The sequence below is a fragment of the Pholis gunnellus genome (assembly GCF_910591455.1).
Source record: "Pholis gunnellus genome assembly, chromosome: 7".
Classification (NCBI taxonomy): Eukaryota; Metazoa; Chordata; class Actinopteri; order Perciformes; family Pholidae; genus Pholis; species Pholis gunnellus.
The window spans coordinates 4,517,385-4,544,740 of NC_136533.1; the positions used below are offsets into that span (position 1 = coordinate 4,517,385).

Here is a 27,356-nt window from a genome sequence, read left to right on the forward strand (position 1 = left end):
GACATACAGTAAGTGAGTCTGTCTTAAGAGTGTCAAAACAGTATATGTATGCATGCCTGGGTTATTGTGTCTGTCATCTCTTTTTCAACCAGCCCTCTTGCACAGCTGTACTTCAGAGGTACATGGAGTAACTCAAACACTGACTCTACTACTCCATTCTACCGCCTGACCCTTACATTTTTAATCGAGACACTCATCTCTCTTTCAATACACAACATCTTTGATGATGAGACTCTCTTTGAAGGCAAGTGAATTTAATTTTCGTCTAAAAGCTTGCAAAGTATTTGGTTCAAGATGATCACCACATTCGTGACTTCTAGGCAATTACTGTAATGATGCAAAATGGTAAACATTGGCCCAACATCTAAATAATTTAACAGACTGAAAACATGCTGCTCCAATGTTTATGAAATGCGTTTTTGTGTTTATAGAGTGATCATGTTGAAATGTTCCATGGCATTGAGCTTGCATGGAAGGTCATGTTTGTATGAACTAATTCTATGATATTTAAATGGGTCCTCTAGATTACACAGTGACTCGGGTCAGACAATAGACTCCACCCATTTAAAGTCCTTTGCTGGTGCAGCCAAATGTAATGCATCTGAAAATTATTATTATCAGAGAGCTGTGCTGAAATTGACTGCAAAGAGAGCTCAGTTTCTGGAGAGAAAATATGCTGAGCTCAATTTGGACACAAGTGTCACATCTTTGTGGCTGTTTGAACGGATTACAGACATCCCGTAATGACAAGTTAATTCATTCCAAGCCTTAATTATTGTGTTGCAATTGATTGTACACTACAAAATGTTCATTGTTTTATTTAAAGTTACTATGAGGAACTTTTAACTAGTTGTGAACAGTCTCAATTTAATACTGATGACTCGATATGACCTTCATAAGTAAACGACCATCAGTGAGAAGATTGGTTATTTCTATATAGTTATTCTTAACGCTGGTCATTGGTTCCACTGTGTTGGATTCTCGTGAAATCAGATGAAATAATGTAACTCCTTCAACTCAGACTGCATCTGGATACACCCAGATCTGGCTTTGCTGCCGCCTTTGACCTGCAGTCTGAGCTACGGTGAGAAATAAATGTTCCTCACAGTAGCAGTATTAGTTTTGTTGACTAAATATATGATGAAATAAGTTTAAAGGTCTTCAGAGAATAATCGAATAGTTCCCAGTAATTATCGATAGGACTTTTGCTTGTTTTCAGATAATGATAGAAGTAAATCCAGAAGGTAAACAGAAGGTTTACTGAAGCACAATGACTTTTCTCCTTTAAATTTGTTTAGCACTACATGTCCCTACTGGAGCAGAGCTCGAAGCACCGGTGGTTAATATGTAAACTGTAGAAGTGAGGATGAAGATGCCCATAGGAACTTGGCCCCTGATAAGCAAGCCGGATTGCTGAGTCACTGGACACACACGTGGACAACTTGACTGACCGGCAAATACCACGCATGGCTCTCGAATTATTCTGACAAAAACAGATGCCAGAGCGCTGTTGTGTATTGTATCACCATCATTAAGACTTTTCTACCTCATTCAAGTTTGTTTTGTTTCATTTTTAGTGTTAAGATCAAATCCACATTGGCGGATGTTTTGATGGTCTTCCAACAGAGTGGGACTCTAGACCTCAAACTTTTGGAGGGAAAATCCAAGACTTCACGTCTGCTTTGTTGAAAATGAACAGTCGGTTTGCTAGTGCTGGGAATCAGCTTCTCCATGTGGACCTCCAAATTGATGAGCATGAATCTCGTAGAGGAATCCTGGATCTCCTCAGCAGACTCCGTCCGAATTGGAAGGCAAAGGACATTCATATGAAGGCAAGTGCATGTTTGTGTCTAAGGGATTCAATAACGACTGTAAAAGCAACCCAGTTGCTAGAATAAATGTTGACATTGTGCATTTCTGCAAACCACACCATACATTGAATGTCCTTTCATAAATACATTTCATACCCGCCTCATACATCCCATGCAAAAAAAGCACAATGCCACATAGTTAAAGTTGTGAAACGATTAGTAAGGTTAAAGCAACACAACTATTTGGTTAAGTTAAGAAAAAATACGTTTTTTATTTGAAATACGTAACAAATGTAACAAAAAGTAACTTAACAATATAACTACTGTAAATAAACAACAACTGCCCTTAGCAGACTTTTGCATGTAACATTACTTAACAACGCTACGTAACGTTACGTAACAAGCGTAAAGTCAATGCTTACTTTTGGTTTCAAATGGGGCACCAGGTTCTTCTTGATACCCGTCCACTAACCCTTCCTGCCCGCCTTAGTGGATTTTCTTAGTTGTTATACTCGTTATTATATAAGATGTAACTTTCCATAAGGGTTGCTCTAAGTCACTGCTTTGTGCATTGCTCGCTGTACTAAGTAATTTGCTCTGAAAAAATGCACCACTTATGTGCGCCACTTTGCAAAAAAAGGTCAGAGTTTGGGGTTCATTATTTGGGAATATGATGATGACGTTCCAAGTGTGGCAGATATCTAAATTTTAGACATCTTGAGCAAGTGTTTACACATAGAATGGTTGGGATTTTAATTTCTTTAAATAGTCCAATGATTTTACTCAACCTCGTTATTGTTACAATAGGTTCACCATCAACTTTCACTTTAATGTACTGCATCTGTTCAGACTGTGCAGCCCTTACTCCTAAAACAATGAAACTGCATTTAAATTAGTTTTTAAGGGAAACTTATAGATGTGGATTTGTTTTTCACGTATCACAAATAGGTTTCTAATGATTTTCTGCATGCAGAGCAGGTTGGGGTGATGGACAGCTCAATCTTACACAGGACTTAAACCCAAGAGAGCGCACTTTGGGTCCCATGTGTAACCAAAATTTAACATTCACTTATTTAAATGTATGTCCTTAGCGTAGATAACGTAAAAAATAATTAATAACTAATTCATTTTACTAAACCTACCCAAGTAGTTTTTATTCTTTTTTTTTGTTTCAATTTACAATGTTAACCGCATGTTTATAACAGGTTATAAAATAAATTTCCCTCAAAGCGTAATTGAGAATGCATATTAGTAGTATGGGAAAGTAATTTTGTAGGAGACAGGGTTGGACTGGACCCTAATTCTAATTTAGATGTTGAATGTCACATTGATATGTCACATGACAACACAGCACATGTCAGTGTGACATTTGCAAATAGTTTGTCTTTCCAATTGCGTTTGTTTAGTATCTCCATGAAAAAATGCTGCATGGACGAAAGAAAAGCAAAAAAAGATGTAGAGATGGTCAAACTTTAAATTCAATATTTTCTCCCTACACTCATTTTCATAAAACATCCAAGTTGTTAAAGTGTAGACTCACAATGAGGTTCTAGTCTTCACAGGGAATATAAAACTCAATTCATGCTGTTTCACCCTTTGTGTTACTGCAATTTAAGCAGTTCCACAGTGCAATTTCCCTCACGGCTGCTTTCGAAAGATCCTTCATAAACCTTTGTGAACTTGTTTTAATATTATCGGAGTAGTATTTCACAAACTGCAGTTTTGACTGAGATTGCTGCAATATAAAACTGAACTTGAGTGCAGAACAGGCAGACCATATTGTCTGCATTTTCCAGCCACCCAGAGCACCATATTTTTCCTCTTACTTAAATTGCACAAAAAGGGTCTAATGATACCTTAATCTCTTTCCGTCAACATTGTTGAGGATATAGTTGTGGTTGTTGTCTTGTTTGAATAAGCTTCACTGTAATCGTCTATTGAAAAAAAAAATGACATTGTACATTGTGAGCAGAGGATTAAAGTGTAGTGTGAGTTAACAGACTGTACAAGATTAATAAAAAGTGGCTGCATATATACATATATATACAGTGTTCCTATGTTATCATAAACATGGACTGCAGCTTACATTCAATGGATCCCATGTACACCTTCCTGTTGTAAATAGTTAACCACAAAGTGCTCTATTTTCATCTGTCTTCAGTAACGTTTGCCAAAAAGACAAAATTTAGCATTTAACACAAATGTAAGTAAATCTGGGGGCGTTTTTATAGGCTCATGTTTTTTGCAGGAACCAGTTGGCCAGGAAAATGTTGGCATTTCTGCAAACCACGGATACGAAAAATGTCAATGTGTTTGCATTCGGTCGAGCAAATTATGTTATACAGTAAGGAATACACAGAGCAGTGACGTATGTCTAGCAACCGTTGCTGAAAAATACGTGGTATAACACCAATGATCAATCAAACAGGACTTTGACCCGGGAGACCGGTTGTGACATAACATTGTTGTCGCTTGTTGCATAACATTACATATAGAAATGTCCACAAATGGCATAATAGATAGTTATTTAGGCCAGTTACATAGTTATTTTAACACAAACCAGGATCTTTTTTCTAACCTTAACCAAGTCATTTTCAAGCCTGAAACTAAACAATAATGTGCATTTCTGCAAGCAAGATACAAGGCTGATGTAACGTATGAATGAAACATTCAACTTCTCCTGTGGTTGCAGACATGTACAATGCCAACATTTTCTCTGAAGACTTGGTTGCCACAGGCTGGGAAAGTCAGATAGTATTGAGAGACAGACTAATACACTGTTGGTTCTGGTCTTTTCATGGGATTTGTTGACGATAAAAAAAATTATCGCCATCTATATGCTTTAAAATGGAAAGTCGTGGCCATCTCTAACATATAAAAACCAGCAGAGAAACCAAGGTAACTGGACAACAGAAGTAGATGCTTTTATTATGTCAACCCTGGAAACAGATGTGTAGTGTGTAGTCTGTTCAGAACAGTATAATCCCATTCTGGTCCCATGTGCAAACACGAGGTCCAATCTTTCAGAGAAATAGGGTTTATGTTTGTTTGGTGACAGCATATTTGGTGGGTGACCTCTCAATCTACAGCAGGTCCAGTAGTGTACACAAAAGAGTAGATGTTTCCCTTCAGATCCAATGATGTATTGTGTTCATCTGTTTGAATATACAGACTACACAGGGGAAGGACATATAGTTCCTCTTACACCTGTGCTTTAAACTGTTTTGTATGGGAGGTTTTTTCAAACTACTTTGTTATATCTTGTGTTTCACCTTTGCTCTTTTTACAAACAATAGATAAAACTCAAGGAAATTTGAGTGCTTAACATGCACGTTAACGTCAAAAGAAATAAAAAACAAAAGGAAAACAAGACAAAGAAACTGAAAGCGACAATGTCAAAAAGGTTTCCCACAAAATAAATAATTAAAATGTATTTAAAAGACTACAATAGCACTTGTATATAAGCAGTTTAGATACACATGCTGTAATGTACATCTCTATATACGTCCAGAAATGACAGTGAGTTTTTGTTTTAAAATGACAATAAATGATTTATACATCAAATAAAACGCAGTACATCAGAAAAACTTTCACGTAAAGATAATATGTGCAAATCAGAGACAAAGGGAGTTTGATAACAATGTCAAAGCCAGTGAAAAGTAACCAAGTGGCCCTTCATCCACTATAGAAATGCTTGATCCGATGTCAAGGTGGGCATGTTTGTTCACTTTCCATCTAAATGAAAAACCGCTGTGTGCAGGGCCTATCTGAGGTTCACAGAATGCCACGGAGACTGTGGCAGAGAATGAGAGACTTCGAGAAACCACTGAATGACAACAAATGTCCCATGGGGCCTTTGCAGGCAAACAGTGGTCACTGTGGTATTGTTGTGTACACACACAGGGCAGCACAGGCTGCGCTGGAAGTGTGATCTTTAACGTCAAAAACTTCAGGCTGCAGCTGTCTACAGCTCTATGTCTCATTACTGTGTCTAGGCGTGTTTCATTTTATTAAAATATAATTTTTTTTGACACACAGTCCCTCAACAAGACACAACATTAGCTAAATGCAGGACCCGTCTTGGTTAATATTGCAGTTGTGTGAATTTTCTTACAAATATGCAATAAAGTGCAGCAGGAATGACTCATGAAACCGCGAAGTGAATTAGCATTCTGGCCCTTCCGGTTCCCTCGCATTGAAGTACATTTCTTTTTTAATGGGTTTTTCATCGGATCCCTGAAATAAGGTCTGTGGTTAACACAAGCTTAAAAGATTTCAACATTTTCTTCTACGATATAAAATACGTCAGTAAATACCACTCTTCAATTTTTAAGCTTTTACGTATCTTTAAAAAGTCGGTTGCTAACAAGTTACTAAATGAGGCTAAATGTGTTTACTTGCACTCATGCGTATGTGGTTTAGTTTGTTTGTTGCCGAATGTTTGCTTTATACTTCTGGTGATTCCATCCACGCTTCAAAAATCATAAAAGTGGTTTTGATTTGTAAAGATTATCTTGCTAAAAATAAAAAGTATCTTATTAGCTTATTTTCTGCAATATTCCAGAATCCAACCCAAAAATGTCATGGACTTAAATGTCAAGGGAACCAGTTGCGACGCTAACTTCCAAGGTTGGCCTACAAAAATACATCATCCCTGCAGCACTCCATTAGTCAAAAGACCAAAAACCAACTGACACCTGATAGGACAGGTGAACCTGAGACATTTTGGGATCGCATGAGTCTGGGCTACCTGTTACCCGCTTCGGTAATCCATCCTTGCATATTATCTTGCTACATATTTCATATATTACAATATTTTCATTGAAATATTACTTTCACCTTGCTCTTTTGGTACATATACTTTTAATATCTAACAAATCAATAGATATAGCATAAGTATGACATAAACTGTCATGTAACCAAGTACACTTAGATGTTTTAATGTTACTTTATACTTGTACTCCATTTCAGTTAAGAGACAAATTGTAATTTTTATTCTAAATGTATTGCACTGCCATAGTTACCAGCTACTTTTCAGATTAGGATTTTCCATGAAAGGGTGTGATCAGTTTCTGTCTGTCAGACTAATTGACAGAGTGAGAACAGGTGAGCAGGTGTGGGGCTAACGAGGGACAGGTGAAACTAATCAGGGCGAAGCAGCCGATCAAAACCGGCTGGAGAACACACAAAGGCAGGAAGTGAAGTGATCGGGAACAAGAGGAGAGGTGAGTGATAAAATAAAACAGGAAACACAAAACATGAATGATTGAAAGATTGAAGCAAAAGAAAAACATAAACCTAGGAGCAGGACTGGATTATGACAGTAAATGCTCAACTTAATTAAATGAAGTTTATTTTTTGATTTCCTGTCCTTTCAGACATTCACAGAAGGCATCACCAACCAGCTGATCGGCTGCTACGTGGCTTCTCTCCAGGAGCCCGGTTGTGTTCTGGTGCGTCTTTACGGCAGAATGACGGAGCTCTACGTGAACAGGGACCGCGAGGTGGAGATGTTCCAGGTCTTCCACGCCCACGGGTGTGGTCCACAGATCTACTGCACCTTCCAGAATGGCATCTGCTACGAGTTTGTTAGAGGAACGGTGCTGGACGATAAGCTGCTCCGGCAACCTTCCATCTACAGGTCTCTGCCTGAAACAGCTTTCAGATTTTGATTTATTTGTTTTACAAAGTTGATTTTATCAGAGACAATGTGCTGAGAGCATGTTTGTGCTTTTTGGGGGAATTTCCTGGTTCACTGAATACTGCAATATGATGATCATCAAAAGAAGTCATGCTCACATTATGACTTTTCAAAAATGGTACGAGAATCAGCCTTATCACTAAGTTGGCCAAAGAAAATGGTAAAATGAATCATACTGTCATTACAGGTTTACATTTTCAAAATAAAAGCACTCTATGCAATAGCTAAATTAAAGGACCCTAAGCAATACATTTGAACCCTTTATACTGTTTGAAATATGTATTTCATGTACTTGCTATGAAGATTTCCTTCATTCAACTGACATTTCTAGTCAAATGCATTAGGTATTATTACATCAATTTATAAAAACAATGTGTAATATTGTATCATAAAATTACTGATTTTATTATTGAACAAGACTACTTATTTAAAATGTAAAAGTTAAAATATAATATGTAAGTTAAGACATAACCGTTGCATATAGTATGAAGGATGCCATACATTACCATAAATAAAATAGGTAATACATGCTGATAGCTATTATTTCCAGGTCCATTTACTGGTCAAACTGTTAAAAATGCAACAGGTTTATTGAGAGTAATGTGAAACCTTAACCATTTATGTTTTCTAAGGCAACAGTTGTGTGTGTGTGTGTGTGTGTGTGTGTGTGTGTGTGTGTGTTGGGCATCTCAATTGTGCTGATGCAGGTGCTTTTCTTTTTTAATTATTTAAGTAATATTTCATGTTGAGCAATGTTGTTTAGTCATGCCCCCGGGTTCATTCATCATCCCGGCGATAACAGACCAGCACCATTATTCTCACCACAGGACAGTAGGACACAACACAGCCAGCCAAGGCTGAACAGCCGAGGCCACGATACACATCAATCAACCTTGCTCTGCCTGATAGCCTCTGTGGGGAATACCCAGAAAACCTTATGTCACGGCTAAGATGCCTCGAGATCGAGCACTCAAGTAGTCAAAAGGTCACGAATGCAACAAGGCCCATTTTTTTAGAAGAAGAACAAGATAAGAGCGCTAAATGGAAAGGGAGTTGTGTTTCTACTCTGATAATGGTTGTTTGTGCAATAACAGCGTCGGCCAGGCTCATCTGAGAAAATGTTTTCTCTCCGCAGATTGATCGCAGCAGAGATGGGGAGAATCCACTCCATCCAGCAAAACTGTGGTCCGCCTGTTGAACCTCCTCTCTGGACAAAAATGTCCCACTTTCTGACACTGATGCAGAGCAGCCCGGCTTCACAGCGCTGCACGAAGAGGTACAACCCTTGACAAAATCATCTTATTGTGTGTTTTAGAAACCTGAAGAGTGCGGAAGTGCCTTAAACTTGCATCGTCTATAATAGCCGTCGGTGGGCGACTCCGCTTAATGCAAAAATAAGTCTTATTGTGTAGAAATCTATGAGTGAAGGGATTGGATTAATCGTTGTTTATCTGCCCTTACATGAATTGAAAACATCAGTATGTCTGGCAAACTGTCTTTATACCAACAGTGCTAACCTAATCCAAACATCATTATCTAACAACATTAGTTTGTGAGGTTACAGGTTATCTTTAAACAAAAAGCTCCATTGTTGACTAGTCCATACACCGTGTAGTGTTTTTTTTTACTATGTACAAGTCAGGCTGCTGATTTTTTTGACTGGGAAACAAGGATTTAGACTCACAATAGCATGTAGCCATCAAGGGCATATTTAAGATTCTTGTATTAAAACGAGCCACTTGCAAACATCAAAACGTTAGCTGACACTGTAGCTTCATTAGTAGGTTATAGCTACAGCTTATGATGCATGCAAGCAGGTTGTCATTTCTGACAGCAAAATCAATGCAAAGTGTGCTTTTATATCAAGAATGCATTGTTTCAGAGTCATTAACTGGAAACTTTATCATTGGAAACTGTAGGTTAGCAAGAGTAACTAAGGGGGGTGTTAGTGAATGATCAATCGTCCTATCAGGTTTAGCAAGGGTTTAAATGAATGAATAAGCAAGAAAAAAGAGCTGTCAATTAATTACCTCAGTTTAAAACAAATACCTATTGAGCTTCTGCTTGGAGGCTACATCAGTGGTAAAATATCACAGTGGTAGTTTTTTGCATTCATCCATTCGATAGAAACCAGCAACATTTTCCACATCTTTATCTTTTAGGCGATTCCTTGTAATTTTCCTCTCCACCCGTACATAACATTGTCTTTCAATTAACTGAACAACTTGTACTCAAATGGCACATTCACCTCTCCAACCTTGGGGATAGTGGCCACTGTGAGCTTTCATTGGTCGGAGGGACAAGACAGGGGAGGGGCCTCCGTGGCAGTGACATTGCATTATCTCTGACAGGGGTCACGGGATGAGAGGTGAGCGGGTCCGTCCAGACACTACAAAGAAACAGACGCTCGTCCACAAGCTTCCTGCAGAGCTCTCCCTTATCAGTCAAACGTTCAACCTTGTTTATGTATGCAGTGGAGGGGTCGGAAGTCCAAGCAAACTGAAGCTGGCAGGCCGAGAGTCTCTGCGTCGCTTTTGAAAAAAATTGGGGGACGGAGGAGGAGACTTTAATAATAAGGAGTTTAAGCTTTCTGGATTCAGAAAGACAAAGGTCGAAGTGAAAGCCAGTGTGACTTAACTTCTTTGTCATCAGGACAAGCAACACAAGACACAAGCAACTCTCTTTTTTATGTCTGTATTTTCTGGTTTGTCCACTATTTCATTATAAATTCATTCATTTTAGAGCACATCCCATAAAACACCCAAATATTTATTTGTCATTTTCTGCTTTGCTCCAGGAGGAAACCCTGTGGAACTGAGTTTTTGTTTTGTTACTACGAGATAGACAGTATCAATTGAAGATAATAATGATTGTACTTTTAGCCAATATGATTATGTATCATGTACTAAAATAACCTTAATTTACCTGGAGCAAGCTGAAAGAAAAATATTGATTCCGTCCCATCTTTGAATTTTACATAATGTTGGAAATTCAACCAACATAAAAGGAAACACTGCCAACGTAAGGCACATAGAGTGAAATGGAGCAAAGAAAAAGTAGCAGACATTTAGCTTCATTTTTAACGTCTCAAGACATTATGAAGATTTTGGTTTTATTAATATTAAATCTTACATTTAACTCCTTTTTCCCCTTTTAAGCTTCCGTTTCACACACAGCAGACATATAGGAGTATCACTAAACAAAACTCCTGATTTGTACAATGGATGACTTTGTATACAATGTGATACAAAAGGTGATGAGTGCATGGATGAATCAGGACATTACTCACTGTAATGGTCATCTACAGAAGCTGCACCACATTCAGAGGCCCAACAGATGGTGCTATATTGTGAGACAATTGTGTGACTGAGGGGCTTGACATAGTCCACTGCCACTCAAACACAGCCGCACAGAAGAACTCAAAATGACCAGTAAAATATTAATTATTAGGATTTGGAACGAAGAATGATGGAAAAAGCCGATAAAGTGATTAAAGGAACTCCACGGCATAATTTAAAAGATCTAACAGATGAGATTTAAGAGGTTAAGTCCTGGTTAAAACCTGTGTGTGTGTGTGTGTGTGTGTGTTAGTCTGTTTGCATATATGCGGGTCTCTTGAATATGCAACTGCTTGACTGATGTGACACACACACAGACACACTCACACACAGAAGCAGAGACAGAGAAGGAAAAAAAAGTGATTTTAAACAGGCATCAGAGAAACTTTTGTATTTGAGAATGTATGAGTGCTGGTATGAATGTGATCTTCAGAGGAAATGGTAAAAGAAAGGCAGAGAGAGAGCAGGAAGTGGCTGCACCTGCAGAGGAGGTCTTCAGCTCTCAAGCCACCCGCTGTGCAAAGAGAGAGAGATGAAGAGAGACATGGAGAGAGAGAGAGAGAGAGAGAGAGAGAGAGCGAAAGAGGCTGCAGCAGCTGCAAGGTTCGGAGAGGGAGTGCACAGTAGAAGTCAGAGATGGGAGAGAAAAGAGAGAAAGGCAATGGAAGGCAAGAGTGCAACCTCTTCTTCTCCCAAAGGCCCCCTGCTACGTCTCCCGTTTGCACTCCCGCGAATCGCATAAAACTGCAAAAAGGAAAAAAAGAAAGAAAAAAATCAGTGCTCGGCTGGTGTTTGAAATCATATGTAAATAAGGCACATTGATAATGAAGCGCCAGAGGAGGAAATTCCACTAATTACCTTACAGAGAGTTGACAAGGAGCAGGAGGCGAATGTACTTGACGAACTGTTTTCCATGAAAAGGACAGAAAAGAGGAAAAGATCTGATGGCAAGACGAAAGGTTTCCATTTAACGTCAATGGAAGTCTTTCATTTAGCCTTTGACTCCCGAGTAATCGCAGGTTTTCTATGGTAAAAGTCAGTTTGTTAAGTTAAAGCCATGGATGGGTTGAAAAGGAATCAGGGTGATTCACCATTCAAATGTGTTTTTTAATTCATATTAGAGAGGAGATAGATAAATTATGCATGTCAGAGGGGGTCGTTTTTTAGTAACAGAAAGATCTCATAGGCGAGGAGATGTGAATCAAACACTCCTGACAGATATTTTGTTGGCCGAGATTTTCCGAGATTGCTATTTGGAAAGTAGTTTACAATATTTGAAGTATATAAGTTGAATAACATATTAAAAAAGTCCAAACTCAAGCAGATATTTTAAAAAGAATATATGTTTTTGCGTATTTGTCTGCAGGAACAATGATTAATAGATCTCACAGTGTTTGTATTCAATCAATCCATTGATCTGTCTATCCACTGCAGGAAGGAGAACTGAGTGAATGAGGGATACCAAAATGACTTGTGTTGTTGAGGATGTGTAGGTGGAGTTGAATTAGGCAGCAGAGCCTCTGTGTCATGGCTATAAACAAGGCCTCGCTCCTCGTTCCTAACAGGCCTCACTAAATTATGTCTACAAGTGTGTATAATACCGGAGCATCTGTTTGTTCCCCAACGAATAAATAGGTAGTGTTTAAACTACACTGTTTAAACTACCCTCTTATCGTGACCTGACGACTGAAAAGGAAACACGGAAATTAATTAGGAGACGGATGCTTGCGCAGCATTTCTTCCAGGTGCATTTTTGCACTGACGTCCAAGGACATTACTGCCTTCTTTGATAGATCGAGCAATCGACGTAGTGAAAACAAGGCATGTAACCTCTCAATGAGGCACGTCGAGCTGCTTTACTTTACAAACATGTTGCTTCGAGAAGAAAAGTGTGGAATTTGGGACAAAGTTGGTTTTACATATCTGTACTCCCCCGAACAATTGCGTCATGAAAGTATTTTTTTCCCTTCATTTGTACAACAGATTTTTTTTCCTCAGCTGTACTACACTTTCCTTAGATATTATATAAAATGTTCAAAAACTCCATCAACTCATGAGGATTTCTGAAGATCGATATTTTAAGATTCAAGAATTGCGTGAAGTCTGTGTTTCTCAATGCTTGACAACCCTCTAAAACAGCATTTACAGTACACAAAAGGACACTAACACACTGCTTAAAGCCAGACAATTCAAATTCTTTTAGAGTGAACAATTCTTAAAGGCAGGTGAGTCACCATGTGTAAGGGGAAATTCCGGGTTGGATTGAGCCTTTACAATAACATAGCAAAGACACCCCGCTTTCATGAAACATTCCTCTTGTGCAGAAAAAGAAAAAAACTAATTTCATTGATTTTGCCTTTTACAGTCCCATGACTCTACAAGAGGTGCCCAGCTTTGAGACATTGTCATTTGAAATGGAGTCATTGAAGAGACACCTCTTGCAGATTGACTCGCCGACTGTCCTCTGCCACAACGACCTTCTGACAAAAAACATCATCTACAACCACAAAGAGGGTGAGGACACTGAAAACATGGTGCATATTATACTGAGCTAGTAAGTTAGTGTGGCAGACCATCAATCAGAGACAATAAAAGAAACTGAATACTGTTAATCGCTTTGCGATTGAAGGGTCTCAGTCTGTTACTGAGGCTAGTGTTAATAATGATGAAGGTGTTTCTTTTCATCAGGTTGAAATAATGCAGCTCACAGAGTATTCATACCTCGTCCCTCTGTATGTTGCATATAAAGGTGAACCTTTGCACCCCTTTATTCAATGTCTTACCTTATTTGTCATATCCTTTTACCAGGATTTAATTAATCTCGCATATTTTACAAGGATGCCCAGGGTGCCTCTCAGTCAAAAGAGACTCCTTGTTCCTTTGACTCCCACAAGGTTCTGTACTTGAATAAAAGGAAGGAGAGTCGTCAGATATACAACTATACCTAAGATGTGTTCTTCATGTTGTCCTGGTAACCGCTGCTTCTTTCTTTTCCCTCTCCTCCTCCATCAGGAATGGTGAAATTCATTGACTACGAGTACGCCGATTACAACTACCAGGCCTTCGATATTGGCAATCACTTCAATGAATTTGCTGGTAGGTCTGTGTTGTGATGAAAAGAAGTTCAATTTGCCTCCAAATCTGTTTCATTGCCAGAACATACAATATTGCCTCATGTGGGATATTGAGTGAAGTAGAATTTGGATATACAGTAAGTGGTGTGGAGAATCATTGTCCAGTTTGTCCTGTCTCTTTGATTACGATATCATTTTATCATTCTGCCATTATGTACCATGAAACTGTCCCTCTTCTGATGCTGCCAAGACAAATTGCTATATTCAGTGTGTATTCTGCATGGTGATTAAAAGTGTCTTTGATGTACCTGCTGTGGTACAGCCGGTACAGCCTAAAGCAAAGCTTTACAGGGCTCATTTGAACATTTGTGGAACAATCATCAATTTATCACTTTTAAGATAGTTTTGATGAAGCATATCATGTCAGCTTTCATGAGATCACTTGTCAACTCTGCAAAATTGGTCCAATCCTTAAATTATCAGGATGCTAAATGTTGACTTGAGTTACCCAAATGTCAAGCACAAAAAGGCAAACAATCGTTCGTATGCTTTTTTTAGTGAAAGCACAAGAATCCCTTTTTTTGTTCCTGTTGATAATGAGAGAATACAGCTAAACTGCAGTCAATTATCAAAACTACAGAAGCTATTTTCCCTTATTTGCACCATACAGATCCCTTAAAGACTTTCAAATCAGTTTTCAAACAGAAAATGTTGTATGTGTCATTCAATTTCCATGCATCTTTCTTTCTGGTATATTGTACAATTTAAGTATGCAGTGATGGAGGATATATTCATCAGGGCCTTTATTTAAGGAAAAGTAGCTGTAGCACACGGTAAGAATACTCTGTTACAAGTGATAGTCTAGTATATTCTAAAGTATAGAAAATTAAAAGTACTTAATATGGAGTGTTAGATTATTATGTGTGAGTAGCATTAGACTGTTTCAGTTAGACTCGGAGCTCATTTATAAAAACATGTTATACTGTGGAGTAGTTTTTCTACAATATATTTATTTTAGGTTATCGTAATGTTTTCCTATTTAAACTCTTGAGTCATTTAATTTAGTTTAATTTATTAGAAGTATAAAGTGGCATAAAATGTAAATACTCAAATAAAAAAAGTTCCATAAGTACTTAAATGAAGTAGTAATCAATAAATATAAATTTGTCTGGCACCTTTCATTCAGGTTAGTTTAGTTCAAAGTGCTTCACAGATGACTGATAAGCCAAAAGTAAGAAAGAACAAGTGTGAAAAAAAACAGCATAAAAGACAAAAGCAAGTCAGCAATTTGACAAATTGAGAACACTGCATGTGAGACAATAAAATCATAAAAATGTAATAGAATTAATAGCTATAATAACATTAAAAGTTACAAAACAATGTGAAATAAAAACTAGATTTATAATAAAAGTTTATTAATAATGAAAGAATGTGCTGAGTTACATTACAAAGCTGACATTATGTGTTTGTAACATCAGAATTGGGATGGGCATTTGGACAATTATCTGGCATTTTTAAATCAACGGATTATTTGCAAAAAAAATCATCTCAAAGTAACTGATCATGAAAATAATCATTAGTTGGAGTCTTTATCCCTTTCTGCCGGAACTGGCACAATGACAATCATGTCCAGACAATTTTTGACTATTTATTTGCACCATATCAATCTCACAAAAATCCGTGTTCAACTGAAAGTGCTGTCGTCCAGTTCCCCTGCTTCTTTGTTGTAACTTAATATATGTTTAATTGCTCAACTAATTGGAACATTGTATGTGGACCTCACTAGTTTTGACTCAAGAGTTGAGCTGATGCATTCTGTGACAAATCATCAAAACTGTCAGTTAGTTTAGGCATTGTATTGAATTGTAACACTGACAGTAGTTCCACTAATATGTGTGTTTTGTGTTTTGAGGTGTGAATGATGTGAACTACAGCCTCTACCCGAGCCTGGAGCTGCAGAGGGACTGGCTGACGGCCTATCTGGAGAGTTACAAGCACAGCACAGGACATGAGGTCACTGTTACAGAGGCAGAAGTTACGCAGCTCTACATTCAAGTCTGCAAATTCTCACTGGTAAGTGTCTGCTCCCACCGATTTTGTTGAAATATGTCATTATGTAGAGCCTCAACACTTTGGAAATTCTTTGGAAAGTGACAAATCTCTGAACAGTTATTTCCTTTTTCAAGTTCTGGTCTTCAAATATCTCAATATTATGAGATTATTGTGTGCATTTCAACAATATCCATATGTGTGCAGACCTCTGAAATGACAGGGCGGCAACACCTCACCATCACATTTTAACAATTAACTTTTCCAGCTCCCGGAAAGAAAAAAAAAATCCCAAACCCGATCCACGGCTGACCCACCACTGTTCAAAGTTTGATGGACTCCATCTGAGTTGATTAGAAACTGCCGCAGGGAAAAATGAAAGACAGCAGCCAAAATTATTTTTCTTATGACCACAATTTTCATTCTTTGGTGGCTCAAGTGGTGCTGGACTATCTGCCTAAAAGTGCTTTCATAGCTCAACACAATATGCAGAATTGTCCTGACCAATTTTGAGGTGGTGTGAATGTCTCTTGAAATAGCCCAGAAATGATGAGGAAGCATTTTACTTTTTTTTAAATAAGTCGTGCCTCGGCCAAAATAACAGAGAGGGAGAAGTGAGAGCCGGGGAAAGAAATGAAGCCTGGGATGGAGTGAGAGAGGCGATAACATCATGTTGATTGAAATCAGATTTTCAATGACAAACCGAGGAGGACTCTTGACTCGAGGGAAGTGGGAGAAATTGATCACTGACGCTTAACAAGCCAAGTTTCCAACTGGACTCGTTTTGCCGAGCCGTGTGTCAACATGAGGGATACTCAGTCTGATAACTGAGAAAATCACAGGGTCTATTCTCTATAATTTCAAGGAATTGAGCTGAAACTTCTCCGTTTTGAAATATACACCAAAAGAGGCATTTTACCCACTAAATGTTGTGTTTATGTACAATACTTCACTGAATTAAATTTCCTCCTAAGAGCCTTTTATTACTGGTTTTCCTTTGTCATGGGACAAAAAAAACCCCCAACAACAAAATACTCCAAGTATCAAACATAATCCAATAGTTCCCTAATGATATTTAAAAAAAAAAAAAGTTTTACAGATTTTTTTTTTTTTACGAAAACGATAAGTGCCACAATTTTGATAATCGATTAATTGCATAGTAAAGCAGAAATGCCAAGGATTTTCTCATTCCAGCTCCTTGAATATTTTCTATTATAGTAATTAAAGTGATTTGGGGTTTCAAGACGTCGTCTTGGGCTCTGGGAAATTGGGAAATTGTCACTATTTTCTGACAATTTAAAGATAAAATTATTCAACAAGAAGAATATATTTGGAATATTTGTTTAATGAAATCAGTCATTATTTGCATCCATTTTCCATCGGAAGTTGTGTCCCCTCAATTTTCGACTATTTATTTTAAGGTTTTATTGTTTCTCATTACATCTGGTAAAACCAGATTATATAGCTGATAAGGTGTAACATGCTTTGGAAAAATTCCATCAACTGTAATGATCATCAATTCAGTCTGATTCCTTTTAACATTTTTATGTTTTTTTTTTGTATTCCCTTTTTTATGGAATGTAACTTTTGTATTACTTTCATATCTCTTGGTAATTGCTTGGAATAATCAAACTACATTGAATTCCCACTATAGTTAAGGCTCATCAAATGACAATACAATAGTCAAAACCAAGGAATCCAGTCTGCACTGAAGGAAGCTGTGTGGCTCTGCTGTGTGGCATTAACAAACCCTGGCCAGTTGCCAAAGCTCTGCGGTGTGAAGCTGCTTCTTTCGAATCTTAATCCGTGGCAAACTGTGCCAAGAAGCCGTGGGGTCTTTGCGACTCGCCTCCTCCACAGGGATCCCCTGTGATGTCGTGGCTAAAGCCTGCGGCTCTGTGATGTCACTCTGCCCACACGTCTCCCATCTCTGTTTTTCTCAATGGCTCCCTCTTACCGACGGTCTCTGCATAGTGTTAGACTAATGCTCTCTTAATGGAGAGCAGTTATTAATCATAATGGAAACACGCTCAATCTCTCTCCAACTCGAGACAGAGATTAGAGATGAACATCTGCCAGGGAGAGGGGAAAGAAACCCAGGGAAAACCGCACATTGCTCTTCAAGTATTTCATTCCACCCTTTATTTGATTATCAAATAAAAATGTGATTATATCACTGGGCCGCAGAACAGAGGCCTGTCTGGATCTTATTAGGACTTGCTATTAGTGGTCCTACCATGAAGATTTACAATATGGGTGGAGAACAACAGAAATTTATGGAGGCATGGAAGTCTGTAAGCTTAAGTGAGCAAAGCCATTAAGGAGGGAACCATTCAATACAGAGGTTTGTCATTCTGACTTAGCAGCGTACAGCTGGCATGCGGCAGCAGTTATGGGAGCAGTTATAACACGACAACTGGAGGTCACTGAAGTGTGTTTTTAGAGTTCTGCTCTGTGGCACAAGGAAATGTAGCAAAACATCAAAGAAAAACAAAGTTGGTGAAACCATACAGCAACAGTTATGTTTGATTTAGAACAATCTGCACTACTTATTTTCACAAATACCACAAACATAATCCAGAGTTATACACGTTTGAAACATAGTACAGACCTAACGGTGTATCATGGACTATATCTGCATGCAGTTAACAAGTCTGTCATTCATTTGGCTACTATTCAGTCCGTCAGCCAGCCTTTGCCATGCTGAAGACGCTGACATCTGACCCCACCGTGACCTGCAGGAGGGCAAGAAGAAGTGTGCTTTTGAAGCTTTAATTGGATCATCAAAAGGGTGCATGAGAATTGCAGACCAGTCACACATTCTTGCTGCCATTCCTTTACAGACAACATCAAGAATTGTGCTGAACATGCAAACTCATCACATTGGGTTCTATAATGTTACTGCTCTAGTTCTAATAAAACACACACACACACGTTTTCATTGCTCTAAGTAATGTAAATGTAATGATTTACGTAATGGGGATATGCATTTTGTCCTCATAAGGAAGGCGAGTCCCCACTGTGTAAACAGATTTATGCCCCAACAACACAAGTAAAACATGACTACAGACACACACATACATTCCTACACTACCCAGAGTGGACCATCAAGCTGCTCCAACCAAGTGTGGACCTCTCTTTCTGGTCATTTTGATAAAACAGCTATAGAATACGAATTATTTTTACTTTTAAGGTCTTTTCACAGAGTTTTACTCAAAATGTGTTTTATATTTACGTATAAAGTCACGTACATCTATCACAGACACACACACGTTCTATAGTGCTTTAATTTAATGATTTGGTAACTACTTCAACTGCTTTATTCAGCAATTTTGACAAGAATAAAATCATGACCACTGTTATGGATTACCCTAAGCAAGTCATGTATTTTCATTTCGTAATGCAATGCTTTGAAAACTAGTCAGTAATAAATGGTGTTAAGCATGAAAACATCTAGTGTGCTCCTTTTCAAGTTTTTTTTCTTTCTCTTCCACCAGGCATCAAACTTCTTCTGGGGTCTCTGGGCCATCCTGCAATCACGGTTTTCCTTGATTGACTTTGACTTCCTAAGGTTTGTATTTTTGACGAATGCGGCTCAAAGGTCACATGGAGTAGAAAGAACAAGCCTTTTCCATGTGGTTACTCTTTATCCACAGTTGCAGGAGTGTGCCTGGTTGTCACTTTGTATAAACATTGTTAAGTGCTGTGGTTGTTGTACATCGAACACTATACAATATAGACATATTGTAAAATTGTTAATATTGAAATCAACGTCCTCCTAACATAAAGCACCACCTTAATATTGACAGCAACTCAGCAACATTTTAATGTAGAAACACATAAAACCACAAAGAAAATTATGACCTGAGTGCAATTTTACTTAACAGCATTATACATCACTTAAATATTCACAAATGGGTAAAAATATATCCTGTGCATTGAATTGAAGCACTCCCTATTTTATTGCAATGTTTAAACGAACAGGTTCTTCTTTAAGATTGCCTGACAAAGAAATTACAGTAAAGAGCTGGGAACTTGAGTCCAAGTGGAAGTATTTTATTTTTTCCCCACCAGTGTTTTAAGACTTGTGTATCTAGAATCTAGCATAAAACAGGCAGGACGAGCACACTTCTTGTTGTCACTTCTTAACATATTTACACGTGAAATTCTCTGCCTTTCTTCACTTTTAAACCCCAAATCAGGAAATCGGAAAGGTTCAGCTTTCGTACAGACTTTCTATAGAAATCCAAACTAATTTATTCAATTTTTAAATGTATTATGATCCACGTAGTTATCTTTAAACAAGTCCAGGAGACATTCCTCAGTCCCAGCAACCAGACAATAAAGTTCAGGAGGGCGAAATATTTCCCTTCTCCCCCACTTTTTCTTCCCTTCTCTTAGTGCCCCACAACCGCCGCAGTTGTGATCGTGATCCTAATCACTATTGACATACGGCACCCTCCCCTCTGTGTGGCTTTCTCCGCTCGCTTGCTAGATCAGCGACAGGGCCCCCGCCTCATTTCGATCTGGACCTGTGAGGAAATGTGATCCAGAGGGGTGCAGAGGCACAGAGGCACTATTGTTCCCATGCCGTCGGTCCTCCCTTACATACACGTCTCTCATCCCTGGCTGGGCCACATGCGCCTGCTAGACGTCTGCTCCTCTAAGCCGCCAGTTAAGGTTGTCCTAAAGTGCATGGTGAGGGTCAGGTTACCTTTCTTTAACTGGAGGGTTAGACATAAATGAGCTCAGAGTAACGATGGGGAAACAGGTTTGAAAGCATCACTACCCGGTCAACCTCTGTCTCCCAATAAACACATTCACATTACACACCCGCACACACTCATACATCCTAATTACCTCTGCCAACTACTTTCAGAGTTCTTAATCAGTCATGATGTAAAGAAAGAAACAATGTGGCAACTGTCAAGTTTGACCTCACTTTTATCTTTTCACTTAAATACATCGACAGTGAGCACCACAGTAATAACATTATGAGACTGTCCTTGTTTAAATATAAAAGCAATCAACATTTACATTTAATAGCAAAGTATTAAGTAAGTGTTTTTTTCTCTCTCTTCAATATGAAATGGCAAGTTAAATGGTGTAAAAACCCAAGAGAAAAATGCCAAGGGGGAGTTACGTAAACGGCATTGTTCAAAGGTAATAGAAAGAAGCTTTGGGAAGTTTTGGGACTGACTAGCGTTTGCATGTCAAAACTTGCTTGCTTGTTAGCGGTTAGCTCGCCATCCCAACAAGTAGTCAGGTGTCTGGTGTGACCAGGCCATAAGTGTACGAAGCGTCTTATATTTCAACACCGGAGATCTTCTTTATTATAGTCAACATTGGCTTCCTTAAAGGTGCAATGAACACGGAAGTGTAGCACCGCCGGTTTCCCGTTAGTTAACTAACGTGATAGCTAATCTGAAGCTTGTCTAGTTGGACAACCAGTAACTCTCATTGTAACTCTATGGAAACATCTGAAAATAATATCAATCAACACCCCCTAATGTAACCCCTAATTTAATGATCTTTCCAGAACTTCAATCGAATTGTTGAAGAAGTTCACCAATTTCATTTTTTGCTATCTTAAACAAAATGAACCTCTTTAGGTTTATTTAGCTAGCCGCTAACTTCGTCAGTCCATCATTTGGTTCTAGGTTGTTGGCGTAAAGTGAATGTATCAAAGCATAAGTGCTGAAAAGCAGGGTTAAGAGATGATTCTGTGCAGGTTAATTAGTCTACTGCAAGACCTTGTTTGCATTAAATGTAGCCATTTTATTTAATTCAAAATAGAATGATGAAAGCCTTAACTTACTTGACATGACCACAACCTTACCCTCAGCTTCACCACGCAGTTCTAGTTCCCTTAACTCAAAAGAGAACACACAATGCGTGGCTGCTGTAAGCTTTTGTGATAAACAAGTTCTTTTGAGGCAAGAGATAGGATGTTAAGAGTCAAACCCTGAATATGTGTGTGTGTGTCTTTCCTTCCACTGGTATCCCCTGAGCCAAATCTCTGCAGACTTCCCTGACAGGCGTCGCCCAGGCCTTGTGCTTTAACCAGGGCCAGATGTACATGTGACAATAGGGAGCCACAACGGGAATGCAAACCCGCCCTCCCTCTACCGTCCATGTTTACTTTCCTTATATGATTTTATTCATGTGTTGAAAGTCTGCGAGTCAGCGGTTTAGATTTGTGGACGTGTTGGCAAGGTGAGCCGTTATTTGACAAAGACATTATTATGAGGAAATGAATGAGGAGGAGGCCCACTGTTTGGAATAGCCTGACTGCAGAACTGAAGGAATTGTGCACAAAAGCACATTGTGAAATAGAATACCTGCTTTTGGAGGGAGTTCATTTTCCCCTATTTTTGCTAAATAGGAAAACATCTCAGATTCATCTCTGATGTTAAGCACGCTAGTTTGAGGTGTCAGCCGTAATAAAATAATGATGAATGGGATCACCTGTGAAGGTTGCTGTTCTTTTAAATGGGTATACTCAAATATATTTTGGCTTATGAAGGGTGTGAGCGCAACCGGTAATTAGATTAACAGAAGAGAAGTGCCATGACCAGTGATTTATTTAGTTTTACTTTACTTTTTTTTGATAAGCTGAAATTGAAGCTCTTTTCACTTTTTAATTGAACAAACTGAATGTTCATAACATTTTTTAATGTGGTGTTTAATTTGTTTTCACCTTTTTAGTGTGAAAGTAGAACTACTGTCATAATACTTAATGTTTGAGGCAATTTCATTGATAGTACCAACCCATTCTCATACCAATGTGTCAAATACCGCAACTTGGTCAGTGGCACTAAGCTTCAAACTTAGAGGAGTACATGATGCTCTATACACTCCTCTAGCTCAGTTTTGCGCGTGTCAGTGAGGGCGTGTCAATATACTTGTTATATGCATAGTGTCTTTTCAAAATATACTTCTATCTTCACAGAAGGTCCTGGGTTTGTTTGTCCCATCCCCCTCTCCTCCTACTTGCACACTTTATTTTGTCAGTTGCTGAGATGCCGGGTGGGTGCGTTGCATATACACATGCTAAATAAACGTTAGTGACAGACAATGAGGAGCACTTACCGAGCTGCATTTTTGAAAGCTTTGGGAGCACAGACTGTATGTATATAAGAAGGTTGGGAGTGTGAAACATGTTGAGAGTACAGTGCTGCTTACATGTAAAACGTGTTCATAGTATTACACAAATTAAACAGGCACTCTTTTATTCTAAATGCTATGGTTCAACATTTAGGGACATCTTGCCTTCGTAACAATAAAAGCTAATTATTATTATTATTATTGTTAAATATGATTTGACTCACATAAATAGTTAATAGGACTATTTTTCACAAGCTTCTTGATCCAAATACTGAAGGGTTGAATCTCAGTCCCGTACAAAAGTAAACATTGACATTTGGTCACATCAGTCCTTAGTCACTTGATTGTCGCTCGCTAATGACGTGAGTCGTAAGTCGCTAGAAAGTAAAGTTAATGCCAATCACTCGTTTTTCCTAAACCTAACTAAGTTGTTTTGTTGGCCAAACCTAACTTCCTGTGTAGACAGAAGTTTATTTTGAGAGGGCCCTATGAATGTAACGAGCATATATATATTGACAAATGGTCCCGACAAGTTGAAAACTAACGTTAGAGGGGTATTTGAAGGGTGGGGAGTGAGAACGTGTGGTCCTTGACACATTCTCACTCACACTCCCAAAACCTTCATCCTTAGGTTTGCCTCGGGACATCTCTAACTTAAACTGCATCATAGATTTAAATTACAACATGAGTCTACATGATTTTTATATAATTTGCCTAACAAAGAAGTTTGATGTTATAGTATAACAGCCACCATATTTTCTTTTTCAATTTGAAAAGCAGAAGCAAATATTTTACACGTTACAACCAGGTTTTGCCTTCATCCAATCAGGTTTAGGAAGGTCTCGTGTTGCCATCTGAGTCAATCATCCACAGTAGCATATGGTGTATTAAAAATCTGTCCAGAGAAAATGTCTTTTGTGTGTTGCCAAACCACAATGAGAGAAGAGAAAATGGTGTGCTGGCTCTACCAGGGCCACACCAGTGATTTCTTTTCTTTTTCTTATTTTTTCTTTTCCCCCAATTTTTTTTAATCTACTACTTTTCATTGGCAAAGGTTAGACGCATGCTGTACAACATATCTCTATCAACAAGCTAAAGCTGAGTATTCTTTGTCTAAAGGTGACCCACAAGTGAAGCAAAGAAACTCAAAGAAAGAAACAACTCTAAGAAAAATTGCAAAGAGCAAACAACAGAAGTCAGACTCTGACACAATAATTAGGGAGCAGTTTTACCCAGAGACACAGGTGAAGAACAGAGTGATGGAATACAAGTAACTAAAAGGCATGTGTCTGAATTATGTTTTTGTCTCACCGTGCAATAAAAGGGAGAAAACTCATTCGACATTGAGGAGTTCAGTGAAAGCACTGATTAAAGGACAAACTCCTCTCTGTGCCTTCATTTTCTGTGCTTTTGAAACTTCACTTAATTTCAAAGGGTATAGTATAATGGCCAAGGGCAACAGCTTACTCAGACATCAGATTTATTGAAGTGTTCGATAATAAACCACTTTTCTCGCAGTTAAGTTCTGAGGCTTTGGCACAGCTTTCAGACTCAGTGCTTTGTTGAATAGAGACTTGATGCTATATTGTTATGCAAGTTTTGCAAACAAAAAACATAGTGCCCACCTTGAGCTTTAAGCAGAGCATGAGGTGTGACCTGTAGTGAACACTGGACAAACAGATTATGCACTTGAACTTCAACAGATAAGTCTACATCTTTTAAGAAAAATGCCATTTTTGATTTAAACATTTTAAGGTACGCACACTGAAGATGAGAGGATGCAGTAACAAGATGTCATTCATATCATGAATCAGGTGAAAAGCCAGATATGTCAAAGAAAAGTTCAGGTAGTTTAAATATATGCAACAAACAAATACAGACTAAATATTCCATTACTATGAATACTTTTACTACATTTACTTTTTTTAAATTGTAATATTAATCATATTTCTGAAGTGTATTGAGATGCCTGCGATGATGCACTTTAAATGAGCCCTCTCTGAATTGTACATATAAGGATCAGTTTACTCATCTTAGTGAATAACAACCAGTAAAAGCATAGAACATTTCCTGTGGCCCTGAAGGAGCTTTGTCAAGTCTGAGAAAATAACCCTGACGATGTCATAATGATGTCATCTCAGTTTAAGATTTAAAAAAAACAAACAAGCTACCAAGTTGCATTTTGGAAATTCAGCATTTTTAGAGTTGGACCCGAACTCGAGACTAAAAGTCAGGGTATGCCGGTCTCTGCTTCCTTGATTATGACCATCATTTTTTTTTTTATCTCTGTCCCCTAATTTAAGGAAAGTTCAATACTATATCGTTTGAGTGCACCTTTAAATATACTTTCTCGCCATCTTACTTGGACGTTAATTGACACTTTCTTTTGTGAATGCTAGTTACCTGTATTTATTCAGAGAATATTTCACAAAGTGTGCAGACTAATTTTAAATGTACTGATATGTCATCAGATTCAGGAGATCAGAGTAAAAAATGTGCTTAACTCGAATGACCTTACAGGCACAGACGAGAGACTCATGTTCTTATGTCTAGAAATGTTGGAACGTGACCATGTTGTTGTTTAATTTTAATTAATTTGTTGACGGAGATGTGTTGGAATATTGAATATTGTTTTCATCTAATGTTTATATTTCATGATGGAAAGTTATTTTACAGTATAGCTTTGTGTTGTGATATTTAAACCAACAAACTAAGAGTACCGAGTGCCGTGCTTTGAAGCTAATTTTACACAGTGGACAAATGGTGGAATTACAATTTCTGGGTGCGTCATGTAATGCTATGAGGCCGAAAATTACTTTTCCCCATTGACTTACATTGGGAATGACACTTTTTTTTGGGTGAATCAACTTCCCAGTTTGTACACTTGAATTGCCCTTATTCCAATCATTAGGTCCTAAAAGTTGTAAAATGCATTTAGTCAAACCCGGAGTTATTTCCCATCCTTCGTTCACATGAATGAGCCAACACCGTATCCAGTACTCTTTATGGGTTGCATTCACATTTACTGCAGAAGCCTGCAAACCAAAATTGATGCAAGAGAAGAATTTCTGTTGCTCAAATCCCACTTCTTTTGCCCAAACCTGGTGAAGTTAAATGGATATTCACTTCCCTTTATGTACTCCATATATAATGAATACAAGGACATCTATGCCAGACAATGGACAGAGCTTTACCTCTGTGGCAAGTAGGATGGCAAAAAAGCCACCCTACTGTAATAAAATGCAAATCTGCTGAGGAGAGACTTAAATTCAATGCAAGCAACTTTAAAGTGCTGGTTGTTTGGACGAAGGTTGTCACAGAAAACAGCCCTTTGAAAAGAGATTTATATATTTTTTAATTTATTTAGCACAGAGAGGAAAGAGACCGGAAAGATAAGATAAACAACACAGGAAGATGACAGTATATGCAACAATAGTGCTGTGTCACATTTAAAGCCATTACATTGTGAAAATGCACACTAAACATCCATGCACAGTGAATGGTGAACAGATTATTTACTGATTATTTAACAGCTTTGTAGGAAAATGTTGTATTCTCTGATTGTTTTTTTTTCTATTCTCTGCTCTCCTCCCAGATATGCCATGGCACGACTCAACTACTACTTTAAGAAGAAAGAGGAATATTTTGGATTGACGAGCTAAAAACTGAGGTTAACTAACCAGCATATGTAGCATTACCCTGCTGTGAGTCCAAGAAGAGTTACCAATGTCCTTCTTGGTCATATTAACACGTAAATCTGAACTAAAGGCATATAATGAAATGTGCTCCCCATTGTTTGTTATGTCAGGCTGTAGTTTGAGATAATATGTTTTGTATCATTGTGATTTTTAAAATATTTGTTTTACCACAGTCTATTTCCCGATAAGCCTTTTTGGCACATTGTGATAAAGGTCGTGCCAGAAACACATTAATTGTTCCCACATTTAGCAGAGTCGCATTCAGCCACAAAAACTGAGCCTGATCATGAAACCCATAAGGGTTATTTGCATGCTTATTCAGTGTGAACTACAGTTCTGATGGAAAACAAGTTTCAACTTATTTGCTGTACCCAGGAGTGCATTACTGGACGTTTGTATCTCTGGGATTATTGTTGTAAAGATGCTTTTTACCTACCTTTACAGGATGTATACCGATCATACAGTATACTGCAAATTTGAAAATGTAATAAGTGCAACGAACTAATACGATTACAATAAGTGAAACAAACTAATACGATTACAATAAGTGCAATAAGCTAATACGAATAAAATAAGTG

The 27,356-nt window shown here is 38.1% G+C and overlaps 1 protein-coding gene across 1 annotated transcript; it reads left to right on the plus strand.

The window, feature by feature from the left end:
* LOC306698966 (ethanolamine kinase 1) lies at positions 1 to 26,742 on the plus strand (the record flags this gene model as incomplete). The annotated part of the gene is made up of 9 exons (XM_079163467.1): positions 1 to 12; positions 1,578 to 1,832; positions 7,190 to 7,452; positions 8,648 to 8,788; positions 13,216 to 13,364; positions 13,863 to 13,946; positions 15,837 to 15,997; positions 19,471 to 19,544; positions 26,676 to 26,742. Exons 2-9 carry the CDS (start codon positions 1,692 to 1,694, stop codon positions 26,740 to 26,742), a joined length of 1,080 nt encoding a protein of 359 aa, XP_079019593.1. The 5' UTR covers positions 1 to 12; positions 1,578 to 1,691.
* Positions 26,743 to 27,356: the final 614 nt, after the last annotated feature.